Genomic DNA, 26,984 nt, shown 5'->3' with positions numbered 1-26,984 from the left:
AGTGCTGCAGTATGTAAATACTTAAATCAAACCCAATAACCTTCGGCATTAATGGCATCAAGAGTGTTTTTAAATGGGCTTTTCGTTTTTTTTGTACTTCATTTAGTAGCTCCATTAAATTAATAATCATGCCAAAGTAGTTTGAGACGAAATTAGAGAAAGGAGGAATGAGGATTGATGTGTAGCTTTTGTTTCTTTGTTTTGCTCCGAGTGAAAATGAAGTCATTCCATTACCATGCCACGCAGTACCATTTGCGGATTTGATTTTACAACACTAATTTTGCATATTTCCTATTAGTGGTCCAATTTCTCAGCTTGACTGGTGTAATGTATGTAGCCCTACCTCTTTAGTCTTAGCTTAAAGCACATGCATTTAACCATTGGCTGTGCGGTAGCAGCACATGCAGCGGCATAGAGAGCTAATCACTTAATGACGAGGGGAGTCTTGACTACGGCTCTGCAGTACGAGAGCCGGCCATGGATGCTGAGGTGCTGATGAATTGGAAGCCAGCAAGTCGGTGCCTTTTTGATCCGCTGAGGTCAGAGTTCACCTCACCCACTCTGACTGACACGGTAACGTAATCTGACGGACAGTCACCCTGATGTAACATCCCCCCCCCCCCCCGCCAACACAAACTGCATTAACACTCCGGCCGCCCTCTGTGTTGAAATACTGTACAGCTTGTGTGTTTGTATTGAGCGTTGCCTCCCTGTATCTGTCTGTTCTCATCATGTCACATCTTGGTATGACTAAGACAGCACTCCGTTTCTATTTCCGTACACTTGCACGCATTAGCATCAGTGCACTGTGTGCCCGTCTGTCTCTCTGTAGCGATTGCAAAGCATGTTTGAATGAGTAATGACACGTTTGATGTTCACACGATACTCAGAGCTCAGGTTTAACATTGTGTCAATGAATGACAGTAACAGCGTTGAATACCTACGTCTTTGTGACGAAAGGATGACACAGTATGTAATGTGACTCCGACGGTGGCTCGTTCCATTGACTGGCTCCTGCGCATCAATACAGACATTTGAATAGTCCTCCTTTTTCTTCTTCTGGTCCTTCTTTTTCTTTCCCCCTCCTCATTCTCCCTGTCCTTCTCCTTATTCTGCTCATTTTGCTTCTTCCTTTTCCCTCTCTCCTCCTTCATCTTCTACTCCTCATCCTCATTTGCCTTGTCGTCGCTCTTTTTCTTCCTCATGCTTCTCCTCCTTCTGCTTCTTCTTCTTTTTCTTCTTCTCCTTCACCTCATCCGTTTTCTCCTCATCCTTCTCCTCCTGCTTCCACTTCTTTTATTATCATCCTTCTTCTCCTTGTCCTCCTTCTCTTCCTCCTCCTCCGATGAACATTTCAGATCAGGTGACTTGGTAACAGGAATCCCTTTCCCTTTCATTACATCATGTTGACTACAGTATACCCGAGAGATAAAGGCCTCCAAACAATCTGGTTTATAGAGACCCATATGCTGCTGTGCCTGACACAGATGTGTCACTCGAGCACACAACAGGTATACCCGGTTCATGCATGACTTGGCCTGCATGCCTGATCTGCTCTGAGCCGACAGTGGTATCTGACGCACTAAACTGCACCTAATTAGAAAACAGTGCTGTAATCCCGGCGCCTTCAGCATTACACAGATTGTGTTCATTTAAACAACACGTCGGTAGTTTTTTTTTTGTAATGTGTACAGCAAACATAGTGGCTCTTGCTGTCAAAGTGCTTCCAAGTGCCCCTCTAAAGGGTCTCTCCATGTGAGATAAAGTGTCGCCTGATGGCCCTTTAACTGATTTAAAGGCTCTTGCTCCAGTTGGGTCAGGCACTCTTAGACCACCCATTTGCTGCTTCCCCTCCACTATTCCTCCGGTCCTCTAAAAATCATCTCATCAGCGAGGTGCACTGTGGTTGGAGTCTTAAGTGACTAACGACTAGGGGACTACTCTTTTTATTCTCTCCTTGCTCTCCAAGGGACTATTACACCCAAGACCAATTTCAAAGTGTCAGGCACGCTTTTTGTTCCTCCTCCTGCTTTTTGAATAACTCTGTTTCACTTTACTTCATGTGTCTTACCTTGAAAAGAAACAAAAATAGGAAGATATAGATCCAAAAGGGGGGATGTGTTCAAGGCATCACATGCATCAGAGACTTGCACAATCCTTTAGGTCTTACATGGAAACAAAGAAAAGCTGTTTTTGGCTGTCAAGAAGACATCTCACGAACAGGAAGTCAAACAAGAGTAACAAAAACATGAATAAAAACTTTAACGGTGAAAGTTTAGCTGTGTAGTTGTGGGAGAGGATTTTCTCATTTTGTGGCCATCTCACTACAATCATCTGGGTAAAGCAGATGATATCTGTAACTGTGCTGAAATGAGTTTAGGTTGTGGTCCCAGGTGTTTGCTTTTGTGCAGGCAGACGGAATTAAGTTGTGAATGTTTTCCCCTAAAGCCGCTTGCACGTCCTTTGTTGTTCTTGCTTCTCATACTTCAGTTAGCAGATTTGTCCCGGGAAATGATCAGAGCAAAGGGCAACCTGCTGAAGGCTTACTGGTATTTTAGCAGAGGTGATCTCATTAGAATTGATTACAATGAGAATGACGTATTCAAACACAACTGGTCTGCTTTTAATGTTTGAATATCTGGAGTAATATGATGCAGAGATGAGGCTTCTAGCAATTGTTTTATAATGAAACTTTTTGAATGCTATTAATCTTAATGTCGTAATGAACATTTCAAACTTCAGCTGCTGGCTTTGTGATAAACAGACCTTTGTTGCAGCAATTTACAGTTCCGCCACTTGGGGGCACAAATGAACTAGTAACTAATGATAAACCTGATAAAGGTATCACCTTGCTGCTGATGTCATTAACTGCTGTAGCTGCATACCAACACAGCCTTCCCACTAAATACCCAGTGCAGACTTTAAAAAAAGGTGACAATGTGCACACATCACACTTCTATTTAGCTGAATAGCAACTCTTACACATTAAGATCTCGTTTTGTTTTCCTGTAAAAGTTTGCTGTTGAGGACATAGTAAGTCAGGTTGTTGTCCTTGACAAACAGCCCTGATAGATTGCCTTATTAGGTGTAATTATGCAGATTGCACTGCTGATAATTATAAAAGTGTAAACACATTCAGCAGGAGCATTCCTTTTCACCATTGCAAATGAGAACAGAGCAGTGGTTCCATGCTGCTGACTTTTTAGCACCAGGTGGCTGCACCAAGTTATTGAGATTTTACAAGGTGAGAACAGCACAGTTGCCTAATGTGTGCAGCATCTGTTTTCTACTTCAATCACATTTTTCTACTACGTAGGAAAACAATACCAGATACAACAGAGAAATATGAGGTATCCTCAACTGTCCTCCTGCCAGATGGCAGATTATATTTATCTCGCCGGTTATGCTCTTCTTATAACAATACAGTTTCTGTTGTTTTTTGTTTCTTTTTTTTTCCATATTTGAATTCAGATTTCAGCAACAACGCTAAAACGTGAACCCAAATGTTGGTCGTTAATGTTAATTTAACTGGTTCTTCCTTTCCTGAAAGTGTCTTCCATTGTCTTCGTGTGAACAGCGAGTGGAGATGGACACATGATCCCCTCTGTCACACTAGCTAAGTTGGCTTTCTTTGGGCATGAAATGCCTGTGTATTCCCTGTAAACCGTAAAGATCAGCTCAGCAGTGCTTAGTTTTTTTGTTTTTTTTCCCCTTCTAGCTTAGAACACTGCATTTTGAAGGGGAGGATGTCGAACGTCCGGTGTGCAAACATAGGCAGGCACACTGCAGCTGAGCCTTGTGCTCTCCAGTCCTGAACTCTGAACACAGAGCACACTTCCCAGCTGAACCGGATTGTGTTTATCAGCAGGGCTTTTATGTCCACATGTTCTCTACATTCCCGTAACCCGGCGCTGCACGCTGAGTCTGCGATCAGCATCCCCCCCTCCTGTGAGGAATGGTCTTTTATTAGCAGGCGAGGCAGACTTGCCCAGATTCAGCACCCTCTCTGTGGACAGCGCTCGACTGCCAGCTCGAGCACTGTGCATGCATTGTTTACGTACGTGTCTGTGTGTGTGTGTGTGTGTGTGTGTGTGTGTGTGTGTGTGTGTGTGTGTGTGTGTGTGTGTGTGTGTGTGTGTGTGTTCATATGTTTGTGAAAGAGAGAGAGAGAGTTGGCTTTTGTGAGCTGCAGAATCATCACTCTTTAAAAATCTTTGCTGGGGACAGAGTGCAGAGTCCGGTTCAGATCCTATATGAAACAGTTTTGCTGGGCGATGGCGGGGCTCGGATTTGGTTGGACTGCTTGGCATCAATTTTTTATATCCTCAGGACTATTTTCATACAACTTCCCCAAATGCAGAGAGAGGAATGGAAAAGATAGAAGGAGAAGGGACCCAGGGAATGAAAGAAAAGGAGGATAGAAGTAGGAATAGAAAATATATTCTAGCAGGTCCCGCATTCTCTTTCTTCCTTTTTACTGCTCATGAATGTCCACACAGGAGAGTGGATGAAAAAGACTGAACCGGGAGAGAAGGGGGAGGATGTGAAAGGAATCGGGGCTGGGGGACATAGCTTCAATTCCTGCTATTCTGCCTAAATAGGCTCTTCCTCTGTAATGCACTCAGGCTCCAGTGATTCGCTATGTGAATGCTGCCCATTTGCATAGCCACTCTCCCTCCTGCTTCCTGGCTGGCTGTCGAGTCTCCCCCTCCCCTCTGTCCTCCTCCTCCTTCTCCTCCTCCTCCTCCTCTCTCCCCTCTTCCTCTTGCGCACATCTTCTGGAACGGCGCTGCCGATGCTGCCTGTGTATGAGTGTGTGCTCCCGCCCAGGGCTGCTCTCCCAGGTATTGCCGTTGCTATCGCTCGGTCTCATTGAGAGCAGGGATCTCTGGATGGGGAACGGGTGCGCTACTTCGCACAACTTACAGGTGCAATCACGCCGTCTCCCGCGCGCCGCTGCAGCTGTCAGACACATGCAAATGAGACGCGGATTTTAACTATGGTCCCATTCCTCTGGACATCCTTTGAGACCACTGGAGGAGGAAAAGGAGGGAAAGTCAGAATGTTCGTCTTGATTATCTGAAGAAATTCACTTTGCACAGGTGCCTTCCTTCTCTTCTGAAGTTATTTTTTTCCCCGGCAGTTGCATTTTTGGAATATTAACAGCTTTTGGTGGGAAGATGATTTTGTGAAGGCTTAACAGAAGGAGAAAAAGAAAGAGAGAATAAGGGAACTCTGGGAATTGGAGCAAGCTGGGATTTCTCCATTGCTGTTTGAGGTTGCCCTGATTTCTTGAGTGAATGCTTTTGATTGTTTCTGTATGATGATTTATTATACCTCTTTACCTTCCTGGGCGCTGCTACGGATTTTCTAACTCACTGGAGAACAGTAAGAGGTTGTTTTTTTTATCCCTCAACCGACATTTTGTGCGGTGTATTCCTTTTGCTCTTTTTTTTTCCGCCTTTCTCTGTGGATTTGTGGCTCTCGGCGTAGTGAAATTTGACAAGGTGAGAAGTATGGGGCTGTAAGGCGCACCGAAGTTTCACCTTGATCTGAAGCCTCATCTGGCCACTCAGGGAAGATGTTCGAAGGCTGGAGGACCCAGTTTTCTCCCCTGAGACCCGTACCAGAGCCCTTAAACCGGAATTCATCTTCACTCACCCACCTGGCCTTGTGGATCACAGCCTTGGCCCTGGGCTTTGTGGCAGGGTCAGAACCAGGTGCTGTGGAGAGTCTCCACCACATTCACCTCTCCCATGGAAACAAGCGTCACCATATTGTGCCTATTGCCATCCACAGATCACCTGCATCCCTTAGAGCAGGGCACAGTAAGTATTTCCTTGTCTCACCATCAATACAATTTCTGCGTAAAAGTAAATTTAGCTTTTTTTAAATTTATTTTTATTTCATCATTGTCATTAACTTTTTGAAATCTTCTTTCACTCTTGTATATTTTGCCGATATGATTGAATTGTTTTTATAAGATATAATATTCCCTTTTCCAAGACAGCAAGTCTTGCTTACAGCCGTCCCCCTTTTTTATTTGTCTCAGCAAAGTGCCCTCTGTCTCTATGTCTGAGATTAGCCATATCCCTATCTCCAGATGCTCCACTGTGTCCAGATTAGACAGGATTAGAACGCTGTAGCGCTCCATGTTGCCCCTGGGTGTTTGGAGGAGACAAAGATATGTTGCTCCAGCTCTGCAGGGCGTCGAGCCGCTCCTGGCCTCTGCCCAGCATGGAGGGTGGATCAGGCCTCTTTCCCCTGTTTGGCAAGGAGGTTCGAAACACTGGCATTAAGTGAGGACGCAAAGGAGAATAGGATGAATCTCAACAATGAGGAATTATATAACCTCACCCAAGTATTCATGGTAGACTGCAGCATGCTCTCCACAATACAGTATGTGCGAGAATGACTTTAGAAACGCTGCAGTTTTCTTTTTCTCCCCCACTTCTTTGTCGTATTTGTATGTTTCTCCGTGTGGATTTCACCTCGAGTTGTGAGCGACGCTGATCTTTAAAATTGAGGCACATAAAAGACAAAATACTCTTTCTTTTTGTCATCATACTGCCCAAGCATTTTGAGTGACGTAACCACTACTGGTGTAACACTGACGTAATGCTGAGGTACCCTGGATTCCACTGAGTACACTGGCTTAATAATGTATAAGTATCTCTCCTGCAATGTTCTGGATTCTTTAATATTAAAGTTTAGCAGTACAAGTTGAGATTACACCATTGCAGAGCAGCACTTTTTTTTTTTTTTTTTTTTTAAGAACATAGAAACAGCTCAGAAACTAAAACCGGAGCCTGGATCACTGGGCAGAGTTAGACCTGTATGAACAAGGGAGTCAGAGCTCCTCAGTGATGATGAGGGAGATGGGAGGTTTGCCGGCCTACTGAGACAACAAGAGAGGCAATTAGGCCACTCTGCCGTGACCTGTCTGCAGCGGACAATGCTCAGCTCGCCTCCTGCTCCCCCTCGGGACCCCGGGGGCACGTGTGTGCTTTCAGGCACATTCCACAACTTAATATCATAGTGAGTGATGCTGCCTCCACCGTGCTGCTATTATGAGAGAGAGAGAGAGGGGGGGGGTAACGTGATTACATTTATGGTTGATCAGCGCTCGGAGGGTGCACGAATGCAAAATGGGAGGCATGCTGTTCAACATGGTACCTGGCTGCAGGACAAAGCCCGCTGTTGTAGAAGCCCCAGCGCTGTTGTCTTAGCTGTGCTGCGATTGGTTTGATTTCCAAGGGGCTTGTTTCTTACATGGAGTGTCTGTTCACTGCAGCAATTAAACACTGCTCATTTATTTTCAGTCTTAATTTGCGAACGCAAGAGCCGAAGCCCCTCTGGTTTGATTCTGTGTTTTTAACGTTAGCTTTTTTTGCTTTGTGTTTGTAACAACAGAAACTAGCCTTATGCTATATTAGATTCTTCCTGTCTCCCCCCCCCCCCCCCCCCCCCCCCCCAAACATTGGTGTCACCACCAATGTTAAAATCTAATCCTATTATTGTCACAGTGCATTTAACATTGTCTCAAGTGATTAGACCAAACAAAGCTAATAGAGTGTTGACATTTAGTTCTATATGGAAATTGCCTCCATTTCATGAAAATGCACTATTTCAGTTTGTGTGTCGCTAAATTAGCAGCACAACTCCGGCTGGCCCGATGGGGGGGAGGGCATCCATCACATGTTTCCAAATCTTCTCCCACATCCGAGCACGCATAGGGAAACACACATTGCTCTCTCTCTTTATATACATCAGCATTCAGCGACAGAAACCACGCTTTATTTCATTTTGTATTGAACTGGTATGTCTGTCATTGATTTATGTGGAAAGAAGAAGAAAATTACCATGGTCAGGATGTATGAAATTGAGTTGGAGTGTGATGCATTGTTTGTTTAGGGCTAGCAGTAATGAGGTTCAGACAGTATCAACTCTGAGGAGCAGACATACCATTCATCACCAACAGACTCCCAGAGGTGATAGTCTTCGTTCCCAGAGATGGATACGATACTCGATATGCTGGATAACTAGGCTATCATCTTCTCTTCTGTTCCCGCTGTTATTAATCGTTGAGACTGGATAGATGAGATGATCTGATCAACAGGAAAAGTGTTTTCGAGTTTAAGCAATGCATCTCGGTGTGTAATGGGAAAGCAGACTCTGTGGATTTCTGTGGATTATGCGCTCCTAACTCCCGTTGGTAAATGCAGACGATAGTGATCTGCAACTCCCTGCGCAAAATATACAGCATCCCCCCCCCCGCCCCCCGTCCCCCGTCCTCACTTGTTTTCTCAGACTACGCTATGGGTTTCGTTCTCTGAGTCATAGCACATATGTTAAACAGGCCCAGAGTCAACCTCCGGATCCATGATGATTATGTGATCTACTTAACATGTCTCAAGAGACATGTCCCCCCCCCCCTCCACACACACACCTTCCCCAAAACCTGCTCCGTCAACCGCTGCACACACAGCTTTTGTATTCAAAACCCGGCGGTTTGATCGAAGTCAGCAAAGCAATTTAAGTGATTATAATCATTTTTAAAGCTCTCCACCTTCAGAGCTAATGGTAGACTGGATTAGAGATGGTGCTGGTCTGTGCTACCACTGCTGCAGGGAACAGATGAGCGGGCGAAGAGGAGGGCGGATGGAAGAAATGGGAAAGAAAGAAGACGGGATGAAGAACAACGGAGGTGGAGAAAGTGTAGATAGAAGAAAGGAAGGGCGCTAAAAGAATGAGGGAGAGGAGAGGCGGGTATTCTCTGATGTTCGCTGCCGGTGTGTTGTGGGCTTGTGTAATATAATTACTCCCATGTCTCTGAGCTGATGTCATTCTGCGATAGTGTGAGGATGACAGTATCTCTGCTTCTGTGAGGCAGCAGAGATGATAGCTGCCCTGATAAGGATCTGAGTACATGTTCCTCTGCTCTAGAGGGAGCAGAGGCAGTTATTGACCCGAGAATGAGAGTGAAGACTGCAGTCGTTTCATTTTCCTCCCTCCCTCTCTCTCTGATGTGTGAGAACACAAACACCCCTTTTTTTCTAATTTGTTTGCACTTTAGGTCTTTAACATGCTTGCATCTTCCTTCCTCCCTCCCCTCTGTACTTCATCTCTTCCCGACCACTCTGCCTAACACCCGACTCCCAGCCCCCCCGGTCGGTCTCCAGAGTCCATCCAAGCAGACCGAGTGGGCAGCCTTTTGCGCCCGCAGTGGTCTGTGTGGTTTCGGTGGTGACCAGGCGAAGGATGGCAGAAAGGGAAATGAGACCTGACTGTGCAGCGAGGGGTCAACTGAGTAATGTGTCTGGTTTCGGATTAGAGACTTAGGAGAAAGAGAGAAGGGAAAAAAGCCCCCTCCTTAGACTCAACATGCATCGGTCCTGGATGAGTTTTGAGTCAGAGAGCTTTTTACCCAAAAGGCACCGAGTGAATCATCCTCCGCAGCGTCGTCTTCTCCGCCATCTCCCTCTTTCTTGTCCGTCCCCTCCGTCCGTCTCTTTACACCTCTGGCTTTCCTTTTTCAAGTTATTTTTTGAAAGTTACCTCAAATAAGAAGTTGCCCGGTGAATGTTCGCCGCTAACGTTGCCTCCATTCGACTAACAAGTGGGATAAAGAAAACCTGTCATCTTGCACAGAAGTGGGAGGGAGACTATCACAGTAAACGGCTCCACTCTCCAGTGTACGATGTCGATGTGCGTATTTGAATTGGCTAGCAGAACTTGGATATGTCAACGATTTGTGCGTTTGTGAAAAGGGTAGAAATAGAAATTAGAAGTGCATATAAAATAGTGTGACACTGAGAGGAGTGTGAGAATGTATGTAAAGGAAAGCATTATAAATAGGTAAAGTAGGATTTCTTCCACAATAACTGTGAGTGTTTGAACCACTGCTGGACTTCTGCATCCAACAATAACTGGTAGAAAGACTGGAATCGTGGAGGAGTGACGCATCTGTAGCGCAGGTCAGCGTGTTAAACATGCTAATGAAAGAGTTTAACTGTTTCTCCACACTCCATGCTGATTGACTCTATGAATGTCTCTCCGATTCCCAGGGGAACAGCACAAGGAAGGGGGGAAGAAATAGATCAATTGAAATAAATAAAGTGGAGATAAAGAATGCCAAATCGCACTTTTCTTTTATTTATCTAATCCGAATTGAGTTCAGTCACCCTGGAGAAGCCTCATTCTCTGTCATCAAGATGATGCAGCAGCTATCTCTGTGCAAGTCAAGCCTGCACACACACACACACACACACACACACACACACACACACACACACACACACACACACACACACACACACACACACACACATGCACATTTACTCACAAATGCACACAAGCTCACTGCATGGACAACAATCACCACTTGCAGATCATCTTTGAATCACTGTCACCAGAGTGAGAATGTGGAAGTTATTCTGAGATTTTCACATGGGAAAAGTTAAATTCATATAATGTAACATATAATTGGTGAGATAGAATTGAAAATTGGCTGTAAATGATAAAAAAAAGTATGTGCACTTAAAGGATTTAAAAATAAAATTGTTCGGTGGCGTACAGTAGTTTCAAGACTACAGTTATAACTCCCCTAGTGATGGTCTAATTGGGTTCTGGGAAAGGTCAGAGGGGAAAAAAACAGAAGATGAAGTCTGAAATCTCTCAGCCTTTACAGCCTGATAACCTCAACCACAAGGGAGGCCAGAGGGGAAGGGTTTCTGTGGCAGCCAGCTCGCAGAGGACGGAACTGTATGATTGCCATTGATCATCTGATCGATAATGAGCCTCTTCTTAAATTCCACATGTCTGTTTTTGGTCCATCCTTTAGCTCTCCTACGTGGGTGGTTTGATTGACAGTGTTCTAATTTCCTTTAGCTCACAAATCATTACCCAACCACTTTAATATCATGTTATGTTGGATTATTGATGAAAATGTAATGTTTAAAAAAAAAAATGAATGGCTTCCTTGTTACAATAGAAGGCCTCAATAAAAACCAACCATGTCATAACTATTCTTTTTTTTGCAATTTACAATTGCTCACCTGCAGCAGAGTGGCAAGAGAAAGAAAGCTACCCCCTAATCCACTCTAATAGGATTGTGTGGGATTTCACCTTCCTCATTGCTCGTTCCATCTCTTAGAGCCTCAGGCCTTCTGGCATGGGCTGATAAAAACACGCCTACCTAAGTGCAAGCTAATATTAGCATACATTTTGCAACATAGTGTAGAAATACAATGCATACCCACGCAGATTTCTTTTTTTTTTTCTTCTCTCCTTTCTATTTATTTGTTGGTAGATACATGGCATCGGTGGGAGATAAAGGACAGCACTGCTCTGTTATGGTGTTCCTACAGCACACGGGCTGTTGATAAGGGGGAGGCAGAGCTGTGTATAAATTGCAAAAGGCAGTAGTTATGCTGCACGACAAAACTCCCTCTGGTACACCTATGTACACATGCAATGTTAATTTCTGCTGCTTTACTCGTATTCCATCAATTGTATTGCTTCATTTCTATAAGATATGCAGCTAATTAAATAATATCTCACCACTTAGTAGAGGCTTTCCTTTAAAGTGAGGCTAGTCAGCAATAAGCAAAGCAGATGTTTAATCCTGCAATTAAAGCCAAGGCCTGCTCGTTGTCTCCTGGGTACACCTTGCAAAGGAATAAATGGTAAAAATAAAATGGTGTGATAACATGAAACATATATAACACTATATCAGGTTTTTTTTTTATGTCTGTGAGCGTATGGTACACGCTACCATTTACCAGTTTATGTAAAATGAATACTGCACATATTGTGCAGTGCCTCCTATATGCGTGTGTCAAACAGTGTCTGCAAGTCTTTGAAGTGTTGCTCCGCTTTTGAGCTTCCTACTGCACATGTACCTGGCCTTGAGCTAAACAGTGATTTGTTAATAACGAAGAGAGACGGCGGCGCGGTCTTTAGGTTGATATGTGGATGTGTGAATACACATCAAAGAAAGTCCTAGTGCAGCACATGCGTTCGGTAATCACACAGGAATAGTATAGACGGCTTTAGCGTTTGCTTTTATGAATAGCGTTAACGTAGGTGTGTGCTCAGTGTGGCTCCGTCTGATCCAAGAGCAGCTTCCCTGCGAGAGCAGTGTTTGTGCTGATGCAGGTTGGGCTGCATATGGCGACGGGCAGCCTGCGTCGTCTCTTGTCTCAGATCAGATCTCTGGCCCTGGACTCTGTTTTCTGCCTCACTCCCACTGTGTAATTATCCCCCACACTTGTCTTTTTCGGTAATTAGAACTGCAGTCATACTCCACATCTGTTGGCTCCCTAATAGAGAAGACAACAGCTTCTAGAGACCATTTGGAGGCTGTGATGTTTGCTACATGCTACGCACTGAAACTAAATAATGCACTGATGTCTGATGGCACGCAATCAGTCAAAGAGGCTTTTAACTGCGAACGGAGAAGAAAAAAAAGCAGAGAATTGACTGATGCTCGATTTTATTTAAGTCCAACTTTGATATGTGTGTTCGCTGGCACGCAAATTAAACACTGGATGCAGAAAAATCCAATCAACAAATTGCTGGCAAACAAAATGGCTGACCCGAATTGAGAGAAAGGGAGCATTGAGTCTGAGAAGCAAATGAGGCAAGTGATGATGAGAGAGTAAATTAGAAGCTGTCGATACTGTGAGACACCTCTATCAGAGCCAAGGCGGTTGGCTGGGGAGGCAGATATGCAGCTGGTCAGGGTAACAAAGGGCCCGTTTGGTGTATTGCCCCATTAAGACAGTGGGGCTTGTCAGCTCTGCCTGGATGGGCCATTCTGCTCCACAAGGCAGGGGCTCATGCATCACTCAGGGCTTAGGGGAAGTGAGCATGGCAGGGGAGGGGGGCAGAAGGGTGTGAGTGACACTGGTCGACTGAGCATTCATGGCGTTATATTACCAGGCCAGGGGGCACAACTTTACCTCAACCATGAATTGATGGTGTCCTGCCATGAAGAGTGAGCGTAGTTGGTATGGCTACCCGGGGGCCCCGTCATGATGAGGTGAGGGCTTATCTCCTCGGAGCAGTGTGAGGATGAAATACTGTGAAGTACTGCAATGGTGAAATGGGGGGGCAGATTTCTTGAGTCCCAATCTTACACCAAATTCTGTCACCCAGCTATATTGCCACTTCAGACATTCAAATTCAATTCAGTGCATCCACAAAGGGGCAGTTGAAAACAGGCAGGACACATGCACATGTGACAGACATGTACAAACCAGGGAGCTGCTTTTTGAAGAACCGTTGGGTTGATGGTGCTGTTTTTATCATATTTCATCACATACTCCAATAAGGTTTTGTTATGGGTCCCAAATTGTGTTGGCTGTTGTTTCGATGTGCCAAAGATCTGTCACCCTTCCCATTCTGTGACGCAAGAGGTTAACTATACGGTCACTATCTTCAGTCGAGAGCTTTCAAAAATACAATGGGGTCACCATTTATGGTCACACCTATTATTGGAATTAGCTTTACTTTGCAAAACTTTTGAGCTTCTTATCAATAATCAATTACCAGTATTGTGGTAGTTAGCTTGATCTGTAAAAACCCATATTTGTCTTTTTATTGATCTATACTGGAGTAGTTTTAATTTTTGCTACGTTATTTATCATATTGGGTCATCTAGTGTTAAGCTTTAACATCTTTCAAACCATGTCAGATTCATTTCAAATCTCAATGTAGTTTTTAGTTAAAAGCAAAGAAATGTGCAATGCACTGTTTCCCATGGGGGAGACCATTTGAAGTGTTTTAAAGTCAGCTTGGCGAGATGGAAACATCAATAGTTCTGCTCTTAAACATGATTGAGCAGACATTTATTACATAATTAATGTCCTTGCTTAGCCATGCCAACAGGGAAGGATTAGAGCTGTGTCAAAGGCTATGTTCTCAGACGTCTTAGGTGTTTACTATACACACATTCAATCGCTAATTGCATAATTAAGAGCCAATCATGTGTTTGCCTTCCTCGGGGCTTTAACACCAGGCCGATATGCCGTTTTTTATCCCAACCTCTGACCTCTGGGTGGGTGTTGTCAGACGTGTGTCGTGTTGCGCCTGTAACCACACCCAACGGAGACGTGAAGTCGTCCTGTACATCACTGCAAGGTGACGCGATAGGATGAGACATTGAACCACTGAAGGTCAGCAAAGACGAGGTTTTCAGGAAGATGCTCTTTAAAAATAGGAATTTAGAAAATATACAGTGAAGGTTGAGAAAGTATTAAATGTGTTTCTGCCCTTTGTCCCTTCGGAGGAAAAAGAAAACATGAAACTACTTTTCTAATCAACAATTTTTCTATCGCAAATCGTTATCTCTCCCTTCCCTTCCGTCTCTTCCTCTCGTTCCCCCCTCCTTCCTCCCTGATGTGGTCATTTTGTACTGTAGCAGCCTTGAGGTCTGACTTGAGTGCTCCTGTGTTTTCTCTCCCTGTTTTTATTAGGTTTTGTTGCTCCTATAATTTTGCAGGCGGCATCTTATACCCTCTAATAAGGATGACCAATCATGGGGGCAAGCGACAGTGCCCCACTTTTAGTCTCCACTTAATTTAATTACATCAAATTAGCAAGGGGGGGGGGGATTAATCCTTTGCAGCTTATGAAGGCAGGTTGGACACTGTCAGCTGCCCTATGCAGAAATGCTACTTTAGGATTGTCTTCATTAGGAGAAGCTTAAGGCTCATAGGTCACTGGATATTCTTCAAACAATACTGTGGAAATGGGCTTATTAGAATATTTGCCAAGTCTAGCTTATAGACTCAGGGAGCACTTTACATTCTTCCCTTTTTTGAAGGTAGCTGTATTTTTTTATCCATGTTTCCCTTAGTAACGCGTATCATTTACATGTATTGTCTACAATAACTTAACCATCATTGACATGCATTAAAAACAAATGCCGTGTGTATATATATATATATATATATATATATATATATATATATATATATATATATATATATATAACTGGATAGTCTATCGGACGGTGGTGAAGATTAAGTCCTTGGGCAATGAACTGTAAAAGTATATATCGACTGTGCTGTATATGTGCCAATATGCCCAGACTTATTAAGCCAACATAAAGTAAGCAGGCAGTCTGCGCTCCTGGTTGATTTAGTACCTCTGTCCACTCTGCTTTCTGCTGACTGCAAAGAGAATAGCTCAGCTCCAGCCGTCTGATAAAGACTGAAGGGAGGATTTATCACTTAAAAAAAGAGAGGGAGAGAAATGTGGAAGGAGGCAAAGCAGAATGTGCAGTATACAGTGTTTTATGTTGTGTGTTAGTTTCATGACAGATCTGCAGAAGTTATAGGCTAGCTGGCGAAATTGCTCAATTTCCACTCGATGGTCGAGATTCCCGAGATGTATGAAACGCTTCCACAATAGTTATCCCGTGTGTTAATCCTGTTGAGGGAATCCTCGCTCCGCACATTTAGTGCAAGCAGTCACATTAAAAATTCTGTGCTGCTGTCATTGCAGTCGAATGTTGTACAGGATTGTTCCAGACTCAACCTGTGATGAAACCTTTTCTCATGCCTACCGGTTCCGTTCTAACTGCCTATCCCATTATAAGGAAGGCAGTTGTTTGTGCAGAGAGAGGATTAAGACGCGTCAACAATCCATAGCCTTTTTAGTCTCCCAAAAGGCTGCTCACACAACACTGAAGGTAGAGAATGGCTTTTTTTTTCACCAGGAGTAAAGCTTGAGAGCAATGTTTAAATTGTTGAAAGGACCTCGCTGTACTGCAGTGGAACAATGAGCAGATAGAAAAAATAGAGATTGGGTGAGGGGGTTTTGAGGTTGGCCACAGGGATCTGGCTTTATCCGCTATACTTCACTTTCCACTTCTCATTGTCCAACCGAATTTTCTTCATTGGTGCCCACGGCTCGGACGACCAGAGGCTGGGCTTTAACTGCAGACTCCAAACAACCGGAACAATTGCTCTCAGCTCATATAGTCACGGCGCTTGTTCACTGTACTTAATTAATCCCACACACCGAGGCTGCCAGTCAAAGGTGACGAGCGTCTAATCACCTCACATGTCCAAGCATTTGGTTCCTGCTAATGAATTCACATCTGGCTGGAAGGTTTTTTTTTTTCATCTGTTTTTAAATATCTGTGAAAGTCCAGGGGAAAACATTTAAAAACTCATCATTATTGTAATAATAAAGGCTTTTATGGTGGTTTTAAAATGATGACTCTTGTTTAATGACATAGTTAAGAAAGACAAAAGCGCCAGACTGAAAATGTACCAATTTACAATGACAAGAGTACAAAAGACCCATTTTCCATTTAGTGTCCATTTATTGGCTCCTAATCCAACGTACAACAAAAAGCACTTTCCCACTGTAAAAGCCTCCTCTAGAACCAACCTGAAAACACTAATATTCTACTGTTTCAGACAAAGGTTAAAGTATGACATAATGCCTAAATGACTAGAACGTGAGGACGAGTTACAGAAGCTCCAAGTTTGGGACTAGACTTCATCTAATAGAATACATTTTAAAATGTAAAAATAATACTTTGTGACATTTTACATTAAAATAATTCCCTCTTTATTTGACCTCTTTTACCGAGAACTCTTACATTTGCTATTCCAAATACCGGGGGCTCTCTTTTTGTAGGTCAGTGGACACATGGTGCCGGGTGTGGGAAGTAACTTTTGCCACGACAAGATGTTCACAGTGCATGTGTTGCAGAATACATTATGAGTAGATGTGGGATTTTCATCACCAGTCAAAGCAGTTCCCTTTGACAACTCGGTGCAGAATGGATCTACTGTATCACAAAAAAAAAAGCTCTCTCGTGTCCTTGAGCAAAAAGGTGCAGAACTGCCAGGAGCGAGTAGATGACACTTTAAAGTTAATTAGCTCGGGAGGAGATAACGTATTAGCCTATTGTGCTGTTCTGGTACAAAGAGCTTCTTTGCCAAATGAATGGGAAGGTTCTGTGACACTAGTTTGCATTGGGAGAGGTGCATCCCCCAACCTGCTCCTCATTCATTGTATAGCCACATGTGGATATGGAAAAAATCAAGATATTTCCTCCCTGCCTAAGGGAATTGCATCAAAGTCAAATTGGCCTACATATCCACATGCTTTATAAGCTCTTGAGAAGGATCCGTACATGCACACATTTGGTTAAGTAGCACTGAACGCCACTGCAGTGCACCGCAACCCTTTGGAGCCGGACTCGGAAAGGTGAACGAGACAAGCCAAAATCCCAGGTGATCGTTAATACCACAGTTCCTCTCCCCCCCCTTCTTTGGAGCAGTTAAGTTCCCAGCATGTTGCCAGAACACCAAACTGGCACAGAGAAGAAAAAAAAACCCTGACAGTAATGTCACCTCGCCAGCACAAAGCCTCGCCGTGCACCGACAGGGGAGCAGAGTCCTCCTCACGGTCCTTTTTTCTGGGAAGCATTCTGTGGTGTACAGGAGAGATGTTTTACATTTGTGGCAACAGCAGCAGCAGCGATCGTGTCAGGAACTAACTGTATGCTAACAGTGTAGTGGGAACAGCCACTACCACAAAAAGATGTGCAGAAACAGTTACTTAAGATAGTGTTCATTTGGAAATGTATTTAAAATGGCTTGAAGTGACTTTTGGTTCCAGAGCCACAATAATTCACTGACATAATCCACAAAACATGCATTTAAAATGCTGAAAGCTGAGATCTCTTTGTCCTGCAATGTGCCTGTTGAAATAACTGCAAGACACATATTCATTTGATTTCAGCTCTATTGGCATTTGAATAATCAAATCATGTTATGTTTAGCTTCTTTCATTCTTCCATTATTATTTCAGGTTCATGTCACAAGAGGTTTGAATACTATTTGATGTATTTTCGTCTGGCAAAGACGCCTGAGGAGGAAAATCCCTTTATTAGATAGATGCCGATAACACTGCATTGGCACCATTATTTTGGATCATCCGGTGTGATGTATCATTTAATTATTCACCAGGCTGTGTGAACTGTGCCCCTATTTGACTCTCTGTAATTCACAGCTTTGTAATCGCTGCAAAGTTGGAGAACGCAGCTAAAAAAAGATGTGAGTTTGAAAAGGTTTCGCTCATAACCCCACAATCTATTTACCACCTCATCTCCTCAACTACTAGACCATTTAATTGCCCCAAAAGCTAAAATATGGTGAGAAAGTTGGATCGGGGGGGAAGGAAAAAAAATTGATCAAGTTGACTAACAATTTCCCTCATGGCACTAAATCTTCAGGAGCATTGATCGGAGGTAGCTCCTTCACCAGATACCAATAGTGCTTTATTGGACAATAGTGTCCTCATAAATCGTGGTAATGATTTCTCTGGAAACTGAAATAGTAATCCAATAGGCATCATTAAGCTTCTTTTAATTGTACTCCTCCCATGGGGGAGGGGCACAGACCAAAGATAAACCCAAATGATGTTGTGCTTAATATAGTTTGGTCCTTTTTAAATGCTTTGGGGATGTTCCATTCTTGTCAGTGCAATTATTACAAAGGAGTTTAACGTGCATCAAAGATCACACAGATGATGTCCTTATTAAGTTCATGTTCCTTATAAATACATGAAAGTGCAAAGTAAACCTGCAAAACACTGTGTTCACATCAACATTTACAATATATAGAGACGATGATTGGGTGGAAAAAGAGGTTATCTCGCTTTGGTATTTCATTCACGAGAAGCACGGAAAGGATAAAAAAAGGAGATTCTATATGCCACATCTCTGCTAATCTATTTTTGCACACCAGTCATTACGGGAATCCTTGGCAGCAGAAGGAGGGGAACGCAAGTGCTAGGTGCTGACGGAAAGCAGATCCATAATGTCATCTCCCCTTTTCATATTTCCATCACAACTATGTAATTATGATTGGATTCCTCCCCAGTTTCTCGGCAGAGGTGGTAATATGAGGCTCGTTATGATGGTGGTGTTGGAGGTCAGAGGAAAGACGGTCTGCGGGTCTGACCTTAGCCGAGCAGCAGAGACAAGCAGGCTGCTTGATTTGTGTATCCTAACCAGCACAACGGCTACACGGGGGGCACGGAGCCAGATCGCCCTCCCTCTGCTCACACCTATACGCCTCTTCACCTGACACCGCAGAGTTGTTGTGCTATATGCTCCACTCCGGCAGAAATGGACATTGTGAAGTCGGTGCCAAGAGGGCTCTCACACACAGGCCACGCTCTCTTTCCTACACTCTTACTATCCCACACACCTCTTTGGCCAAATGCTGGGGGAACTCCTGGGATGGTGCTACATTTTTAATGAAAGCAGAGTGTTTGATCTGCCAATGTTTATCTTCCTTGATGTTAACAGACACAGCAGAGAGCAGCCAGCTCTCGATGTAGGACACATTCATTCATTATCCTTTAACACGGGAGCCTCGTGGTTGAGGAGTTCATCCTGGAGGTCTGATCATCTGGAGTGGTCTCGAGTAAGAACTACCGATACCTCCTCAAAACCTCTCGCTTTCCACACCGTGACCTTTCTGTGGGAAAATCCATATGAATGTAGGCGATACAAATGGAGCAAGAAAAGCTGAATGTACATTCTGTTCCGTCGATCTGATGTTGAGTAGTGCTACGCTTTCTATCTCAAATGCCCGCCATTGGACCTTGATCATGTTCTATTATTTCTTTTCTGCTATTTTTTCCCTTTCATACGGTCGATGGATAGGAACTAAGCTGAAACTCTTGTCAAATTAAAGAGACAACAAACAGCCAAGTATTTCCAGGACGTGACTGTATCTAATGACTACAACAGATCCATATCGGGGCCCGGCGTCCCAGGAGAGCCCACAAATAACAAATATCTAGCCAGTGCATAATTACTCCCACCACTGGAGTTACGCAGGCACGTGTCTGCGGATTTCACGCCACTGCACTACCGTGTAGGTGTGCATTAGCCGTGTTCCCTCCATGTATCTTAATCCTCAACCGTCCCTCAAGGACTCTTCCGCCGGTCTTACATGCTCGTATGGATTTGAGACTGCTTTGCCACATATCGGCAACCTTATTATCTTCACTCTCTGGATCTGCTTTGGAGCCGTTTATGTAATTACTTGTCACCGAGTCGTTAGTCTAGTCGACCTTTGGTGCCTTGACATGAGAGTCTTGCTGTTTATCCATTTGGCTTAAGGGTTCATGAGCCAGATCTGCATACCAGTCCACTGAAATGAGCAATCTTTTATATTTAAGTGTTTTTTTTTTTTCTCTGTTTTCTTTTTAGGTCACCAACAGTAAATACGCTGTCAGTGGAATAAAGTGGGTGTCAAATCGTGTGAATAGACAGTAGGGGGAAATGGACGCTTAAGGGCCCAGTGAGTTCCCACACTGACATGGTTTAAAAGAGCTTAATTATAATAAGCTGGAGCATGGAGCAAGTGTTTGGTGGCTTGGGGGGGTGAAAGTCGGAGACAGTGACAACAGTCCAGCACCAGCTACATGAATTGGAGATCGCTCAGTGAAAGGGGCCAAAATCAGATATGCGTTAGTGGAACGGGGAGGCTTTTCAGCAGCGGCCCGCCAGACCTCATGAAAAAGAAATGATGCCTGCCTCGCAAAATATATTACACATAATGTCTTTTCCTGTGCAGAAGTCATCAGGCTTCATAACGCTTTATCCATTAGGGGCGAACACGAATGCTTACAGTGTTATTTCATTACGATTCACAAACGCGAGTTATGCTTTATGAAAACAATAAATCCCGCCATAGATCTGTACGTCCCTACATCATTGGTTAATCACATTATTGTTAATTAATGATGCAATCCGTTTTAGCTAATGGTTGACAGCGCGTATTGACTCAAATGAGGGAGTGGAATTGGAAAAGCAACTTGAGAGGCGAGTGACGCGCTTTAATCACTGTGCTGCGACGGAAAGCCAAAGGGGGAGAAAACCCAAATATATAAATAAATGCAGAATATATATCGATAGTTTTATATCCTCGTGAACTGGTTTACAAGAAAATATTGGAATTACAGTCAGAATGATTTATAATCTATTGTTCAGGCTCAGGCTGTTTAACTCCCTGTCCCTATGAATATTAACACGCTCGCTCTCGCTGTTTCGCCTCCTCACTCACACACACTCACACACACACACACACACACACACACATGTGAATGCATATCGCACTAGCAGAGCTCCTTGTCTAATTTTTCATGAAGATAGCTGTTTTTATGCTAATCTCACAGCTGCATTTATTTTGCAGCCCTTCTCACAGGCATTTATTTCCCAATCATACACTCATTCATTCACGATTGCACACACACATTTACACACTTTTCTTCCCCAAGCGCACTTTTCTACGTCCTGGCAGAAATGAATCGAAACGCTACCCTAATGAAGGTTCCTAATTGGGGAGAAATAGGCACTTATTTGATCGAGACAACTCTGACAGCTCTGAGATGATGAAGGAATGGATGGCTGGCAAGCATCAAAACCTGAGACTGTGGCGTCGTACCGGAACACGCTCCCACTTTTAATAGACCGCTTCCTTCATTAGCCGAGACGTAGTTATTCCCAACCGTCAATTTGACTAGGTCACTGGCATAATGCCGTGACGCTGAATAGCGACGTAATTAGAAGCACTCTTCCATCTTCCAGGTCGCGTTCAGACCTTTCATACGGCTGCTAGACAACGCGCTAATGCAGCGAGGCAGGATGTAGCTGGTTTGGAGGTCGCAAGGGGGGCACACTTGGACCAGTGAGTCAATAATGCTGCCGCCCGTGTCTGCCTTTGAGGCTGCTAATGAAGCGCGGGAAACAGGGAGGAGCCCCGCTTTGGCATGCCGGTTACCTGGGACACCACTCGCCCGAGGAGAGGCAGCCAGTGGCAGTAAAGCTGAGTGATTGTGCAGCGTTATGAGGAAAGTGGCACCAGTACCTGCCTCCCTCATTTCCACAGAGTCCCACCCCTCCACCCCCCACCCTTTTCATGAATTGACACAAGTGTACTTAAACCCTCAGACGGGGCTAAGAGCTGTTCAAGAGTGATCTGTTGCTCAGTGCTTTGCAAAGTCATTACTCAGCACAATCGAACGCTGCTGTGTACACACGCCGCTGATGCCGCCTTTGCTGCGTTAATAACAATTTTTTTTTTATGTTGACACGCTTAACTTCATATGTTTGCTCTTCCCTCCTGTTCTTTCTCCAGCGGGAACGACGTACATATTTGGACGAGATGGTGGACTGATCACGTACATGTGGCCGCCGAATGAACGTCCCAGCACGAGGGCAGACCGGCTAGCCATCGGCTTCAGCACGCACCTGAAGGATGCTGTCCTGGTGAGGGTGGACAGCTCCTCTGGTCTCGGAGACTTCCTGATGCTCCACATCGTAAGTCAAGAACCGGTTCATTATCAGCATGCTAATGTGCATTACACCAAACAACACCCAGTGCATTAGGATAAAGCAGCTAAAACACATTTTCTCCATCAGTTTCTCACTATTCTGTATTGTGTTTTCTTCTCCCACTGCTTTGAAATGGGTGGGGCTCAAAACAAAATTGCATACTTCCATTGACCATCAGTACGTTTACGTGTGTGTGTGTGTGTGTGTGTGTGTGTGTGTGTGTGTGTGTGTGTGTGTGTGTGTGTGTGTGTGTGTGTGTGTGTGTGTGTGTGTGTGTGTGTGTGTGTGTGTGCGGCAGGGATTGAGGAAATGGTGCAGTAATAAGGGTTGTTTCCATACAATGCGCCTGGACATCATTTTTCTGGCTACCACATGACCTTCCGCCCGCTAGCACCCTCATACCAACAGCTATACTCATTAGCCTGGGAAGGAGGGTGCTTTAGGGACTACGGCCCCCCTGCTGGCTAGAATAAAACTCAGTGGAAATATACAAATAGCATCTTTTAGCATATGATAAGTAGGATTTAACCGTTTCCTTTTCATGTGCTTGTTAATGCATTATTCTGTTTAAGTTCACATACGGAAAATGGAAAAACACATTTATGGGTTTCTATATAATTATTCTGATGTAACTGCTGGCCTACAGTTAAACGTTTAGAGGAGCTGCTAAATATAACTGGCCATGGCAAATAAATGGCACATTAAAAAAAATAAAACATGAACATAAAATCCCTTCACTTTAAATATTCCACAACCAATTAAAAATAGTATGTCCGGTAGGAAGAGTGAGGCTGGATGTTGTCTGCACATCCATGTTTATTCAGCATGTGCACTGCTGGGTGCTGCCTGTTGGCTTTCTTTATTCGTTAACAACACCTTTGAGACACCGTGAGAGCCCCCATCGACTTGTCGCGTGATAGAAACAAGAGAGAGGTGAGGTGCTCAACCTGAATCATGACACATCAATAACAACATGTTGAATATAACACCAAACTAAGTGGTTATCAGCCTGAACATGTTTATCCTGCATGTGCTCTTTATTTTCCACTTCTTTTAACACATTTGTTACATTTTGTTACAGATCATATGGGTAATAATGTTTTCTGCTGTAATACAAGTTTCACATTTAACTATAGAAAATGTCAGATGTACTCATTCTGTTAATTGTCTATCTTAAACATTAGTACGTGCATGCACATGAGCGTTTGAACGTTCACATATGTCCCGCCCACATACACACAACACTGGTGCTGGCCAGGAGCATGCAGGAACATTGCACGTACACAAAGCTACAGATCAGCACACTGACAAACATGAAATTGGTGTTGAAGTTTGCCTCAACGGCAGCTGCCCACGCACCGATACGCACACATACAGTAAGCACACGGTGACATAAGAAGGGCTGTCCAGAGGACTCACAGCAGCCCCGATGTTCTTCTCATGAGACACCTCCGCACTCGCTCGCCGTGGGTTCGCTTTTTGTGCCACGTCTTTTTATCTGCCCAAACCTTGGCGCCAAGTGATTTTTAGCCCCTAGTTTTAAGCCAGGAGTTTAAACAGATACAAGCTTTTTCAAGCACATCATGCATCACCAGATGCCACGCAGGGACACAAACAAGATGTTCAAAAGGACATAAATTGGAATATGTGTGTAAAAGCACTGATGTGCTCTCTCTGATGTTCAAAATGATCCACTGAGATCCTTGTGTGTTCTGCTGCTTTCTGGGCTCCTATCCACCTGCACCAAACACCTGAACGGGGATGAAACGGGCCGAGATTTCCTTTATACGCTATTTTCATGTGAGTGATGAAAAATGTCCTCTCCGGCGATTTGCATAGACGGGGCGCCTTTTTAAATTAAATGGCACAACAGGGCTTTGCTAGGTAGCTCATCCCAGCGCAGTGCTGAATTAATACATACAAATGTCCTCACTTGCTTGTACATCACGCACACTTGCTAACTTATTGCTGAACATTTCCCACACTTTTGCATTTGATTTAAATATCATGTCGCTAATTAATTCAGGCCCTCGAGACCAGAGGTAAAGGTGAATTCCTCGAAAAACTGTTGCTTGGAGCCGCTGCACTGCACACTGACTGGAAAGCCGTGCCATGTGAACGTCTTGGAAGATATTTCCGGCATGCATTGTTATGACTCTGTCTACGCTAGCGCTAACACACGAGTAGACGTTTGCTGAGGAAAGACACGGGGCAGAAGACAGTCTCAGGCTGTATGCCAGCTTTTTAACGTTAGAGGTTAAGAGACATGAACTATGCAGACAGGAGAGGTGAGAGAGGGGAAACGCACATAGTCTAACAGGGCCGGGAGATCACGCAGCTTACAGCAGAGGCCCGTGTAGCCTTGTTGATGAAATGTGCAGCATTCCATTGACATTTTACAGGGGCGAAATGTTGATAAGGCATGTTCCTACAGCGAGGGAAATGTGCTGCGAGAATCCCCTCTCCTCTTGCATCAGCAGTCATTCTGAATGCGTCTTCTTATTTATTTATTTCTGCACCTTAATCTGGGGGCTTTGTGAAATGTTGCATTTCATTAGAAAACGAGAGAAGCGTGAGAGAAAGCACAGAAGAGAAATATAAACGGCGGCCATGCTCTTGATTTTCATTCATCTAGTTATTTAAAATGAGCAACGGGGCTGTTATACACGCACAAAAACGCCGGATGGAAGGGTATTATTATTTGCATTCTGTGCGTTATAAAGCGCTTTGCCAAATGTTATCAATAAAAGACAGCATTAAAAATATTTGATTGAAATATTTGCAATAACAGAAAAGGAATGGCTGATGAAATTGTCATTGTGTTTAAAATGTGTTTATAAAGGGAGTATTTCAGCAAAATATAATTGGTTGTGACATTTAATTGTCATGAGGGATATTTTCTGAGCTTTGCGATGCAGCCAAATGGAAGAATAGCAGAAAATGAAATCACAAGTATATTATGAAATTGGAAAACTGATGATACAAACCCTCTAGATACATGTTTCACACGTCTGTCTCATTAATTACACTGGAAAGGACGTGTTTTACAGCACTCCATTAAACACAATGAGCTGTGCAAAATGTGCCACGTTGATGTGGTTTTTTTTATGCAGGAATAGCGGCACTCAGCCAGTCACCTGCAAAAAGCCCCTATCTGTTTGAATTGTACCCTTAGTGGCTCACACTGTGGTGAGAAATAACATTACATATAATGGCTCTGGCCTATTTTTCTATAACATTGTATTGGGTCAGTTCCACTCACCTTGGGCAATCCAAAGTAAAAATAAGCATACAGATTGAATAAGTATAATCTCCTTTATTAACTATGCATGTGCCAATTTTGGAATTGTTAGTTTATTCCAAGATGCACACTTTGCAAACAATTTATTAAGGCTGCTTCCCAACGGTATTCCCCTCATTCCTTCCAGTTACCTCGGCTCTGTGCAGAAATATCTTAGTAGGAGTGTATCTTCAGCTGTATGAGATGGGATTGGACCAGATTTCAGTATTTACCCCCCTCCCATTCCATCCTCTACATCCCTCACCCCCCTAATCTCCTGCTCCCATTTCATGATGACAGGAAACCCAGCGGGGCTTGAAGGACGCCATCTCAGCTCACACTCTCAAGAGGGAATATTCTGAGTAATATGTGGGGACTATGATTTAAATGCACCTCAAAGGAATTGCGATCCTTCCCCCGCCTCTCCTTTTTCTATCGCAGATAAAGACAATGACTGTGAAGTCAGTGAACCATCAAATGTACGACAATCACTTTCCTCAGGCTCATTACTGTAGCGCACATGGAAGGAGGACTGGATTCCTAATCATGCCTCCGCCATTTCTCCAATTACGGTGGTTCTCTATGAAGGTGACGCATATTCATGAGACTACTTGGACACGTATCCCATGTGGAAATAAGGCTCGTCTTTGCACGGTAGTATGCCCTGGGAAAGTATCAAAGTAATCTTTATATAATTAATTGCACTGTAGCTGAAAGTCAAATCCAGGGAAATATTCACAATGACATTATGCAAAACAGGGAATTATGGATGTAATGATCCTTGGTGTTTGCAGCAAGGTAATCCATACAGGGGAAGAATCGGAACAAAGTCGATACGATGTGGGTGTCGAAGTTAAACATGCTAATATGTTTCACCGTGCCATGTCTGTGGAATTTACGAATAATAAAGTAGAGGTGGATTCACTTTAATGCCGTTAAGGTGTTTTTATCCCCCACAAAGGAAGCATCGTTTATTTTTCCTCCACAAACGAGGACAGGCGTCTGTTATTGGAAATCCATCTATACATTTTTAGGAAGCCATTTATTCAGTGAAATGGAGGCTTTGTAGTTGTTTTCCTCCTTGTTTTGTTGTCAATGAGCAGCGGTGACAGTGACTATCAGAGGCTCTCCTCAGTCTCAGGCAGGGCCCCGAGGGGCCCACTGAGCTTGTTTTGTGCTGGTACTCAATCGCTGTGTGGGGGTCGGGGACTCTTCCAAGCACTTCCTTCTTTCCCTTCTTCTAATTGCATGCACCCCTTTTAAAAAAAAAAAAACAAGCAATGAAGGCACTGTGGCTAAGACGGCGACACTGTGAAGTTA

The 26,984-nt window shown here is 43.8% G+C and overlaps 1 protein-coding gene across 15 annotated transcripts in view; it reads left to right on the top strand.

Annotated features, from left to right (window-relative positions):
- Positions 1 to 26,984, top strand: part of LOC311021393 (neurexin-1a) — a 236,604-nt gene that overhangs the window by 133,985 nt on the left and 75,635 nt on the right. For 11 of the 15 annotated variants that reach the window (XM_084021926.1, XM_084021934.1, XM_084021938.1 and 8 more), the window contains one exon: positions 22,188 to 22,369. In XM_084021926.1, the coding sequence (XP_083878052.1) occupies positions 22,188 to 22,369 (182 nt within the window). Of the gene's footprint in view, positions 1 to 5,470; positions 5,829 to 22,187; positions 22,370 to 26,984 lie in introns of those variants that run through there. The other 4 variants (XM_084021930.1, XM_084021929.1, XM_084021928.1 and 1 more) reach the window with 1 other exon arrangement.

This window comes from Eutrigla gurnardus, assembly GCF_963514095.1.
Source record: "Eutrigla gurnardus genome assembly, chromosome: 11".
Classification (NCBI taxonomy): Eukaryota; Metazoa; Chordata; class Actinopteri; order Perciformes; family Triglidae; genus Eutrigla; species Eutrigla gurnardus.
Note: the sequence above shows the minus strand (reverse complement) of the source record. Positions and strands in the feature narration are given on the sequence as shown.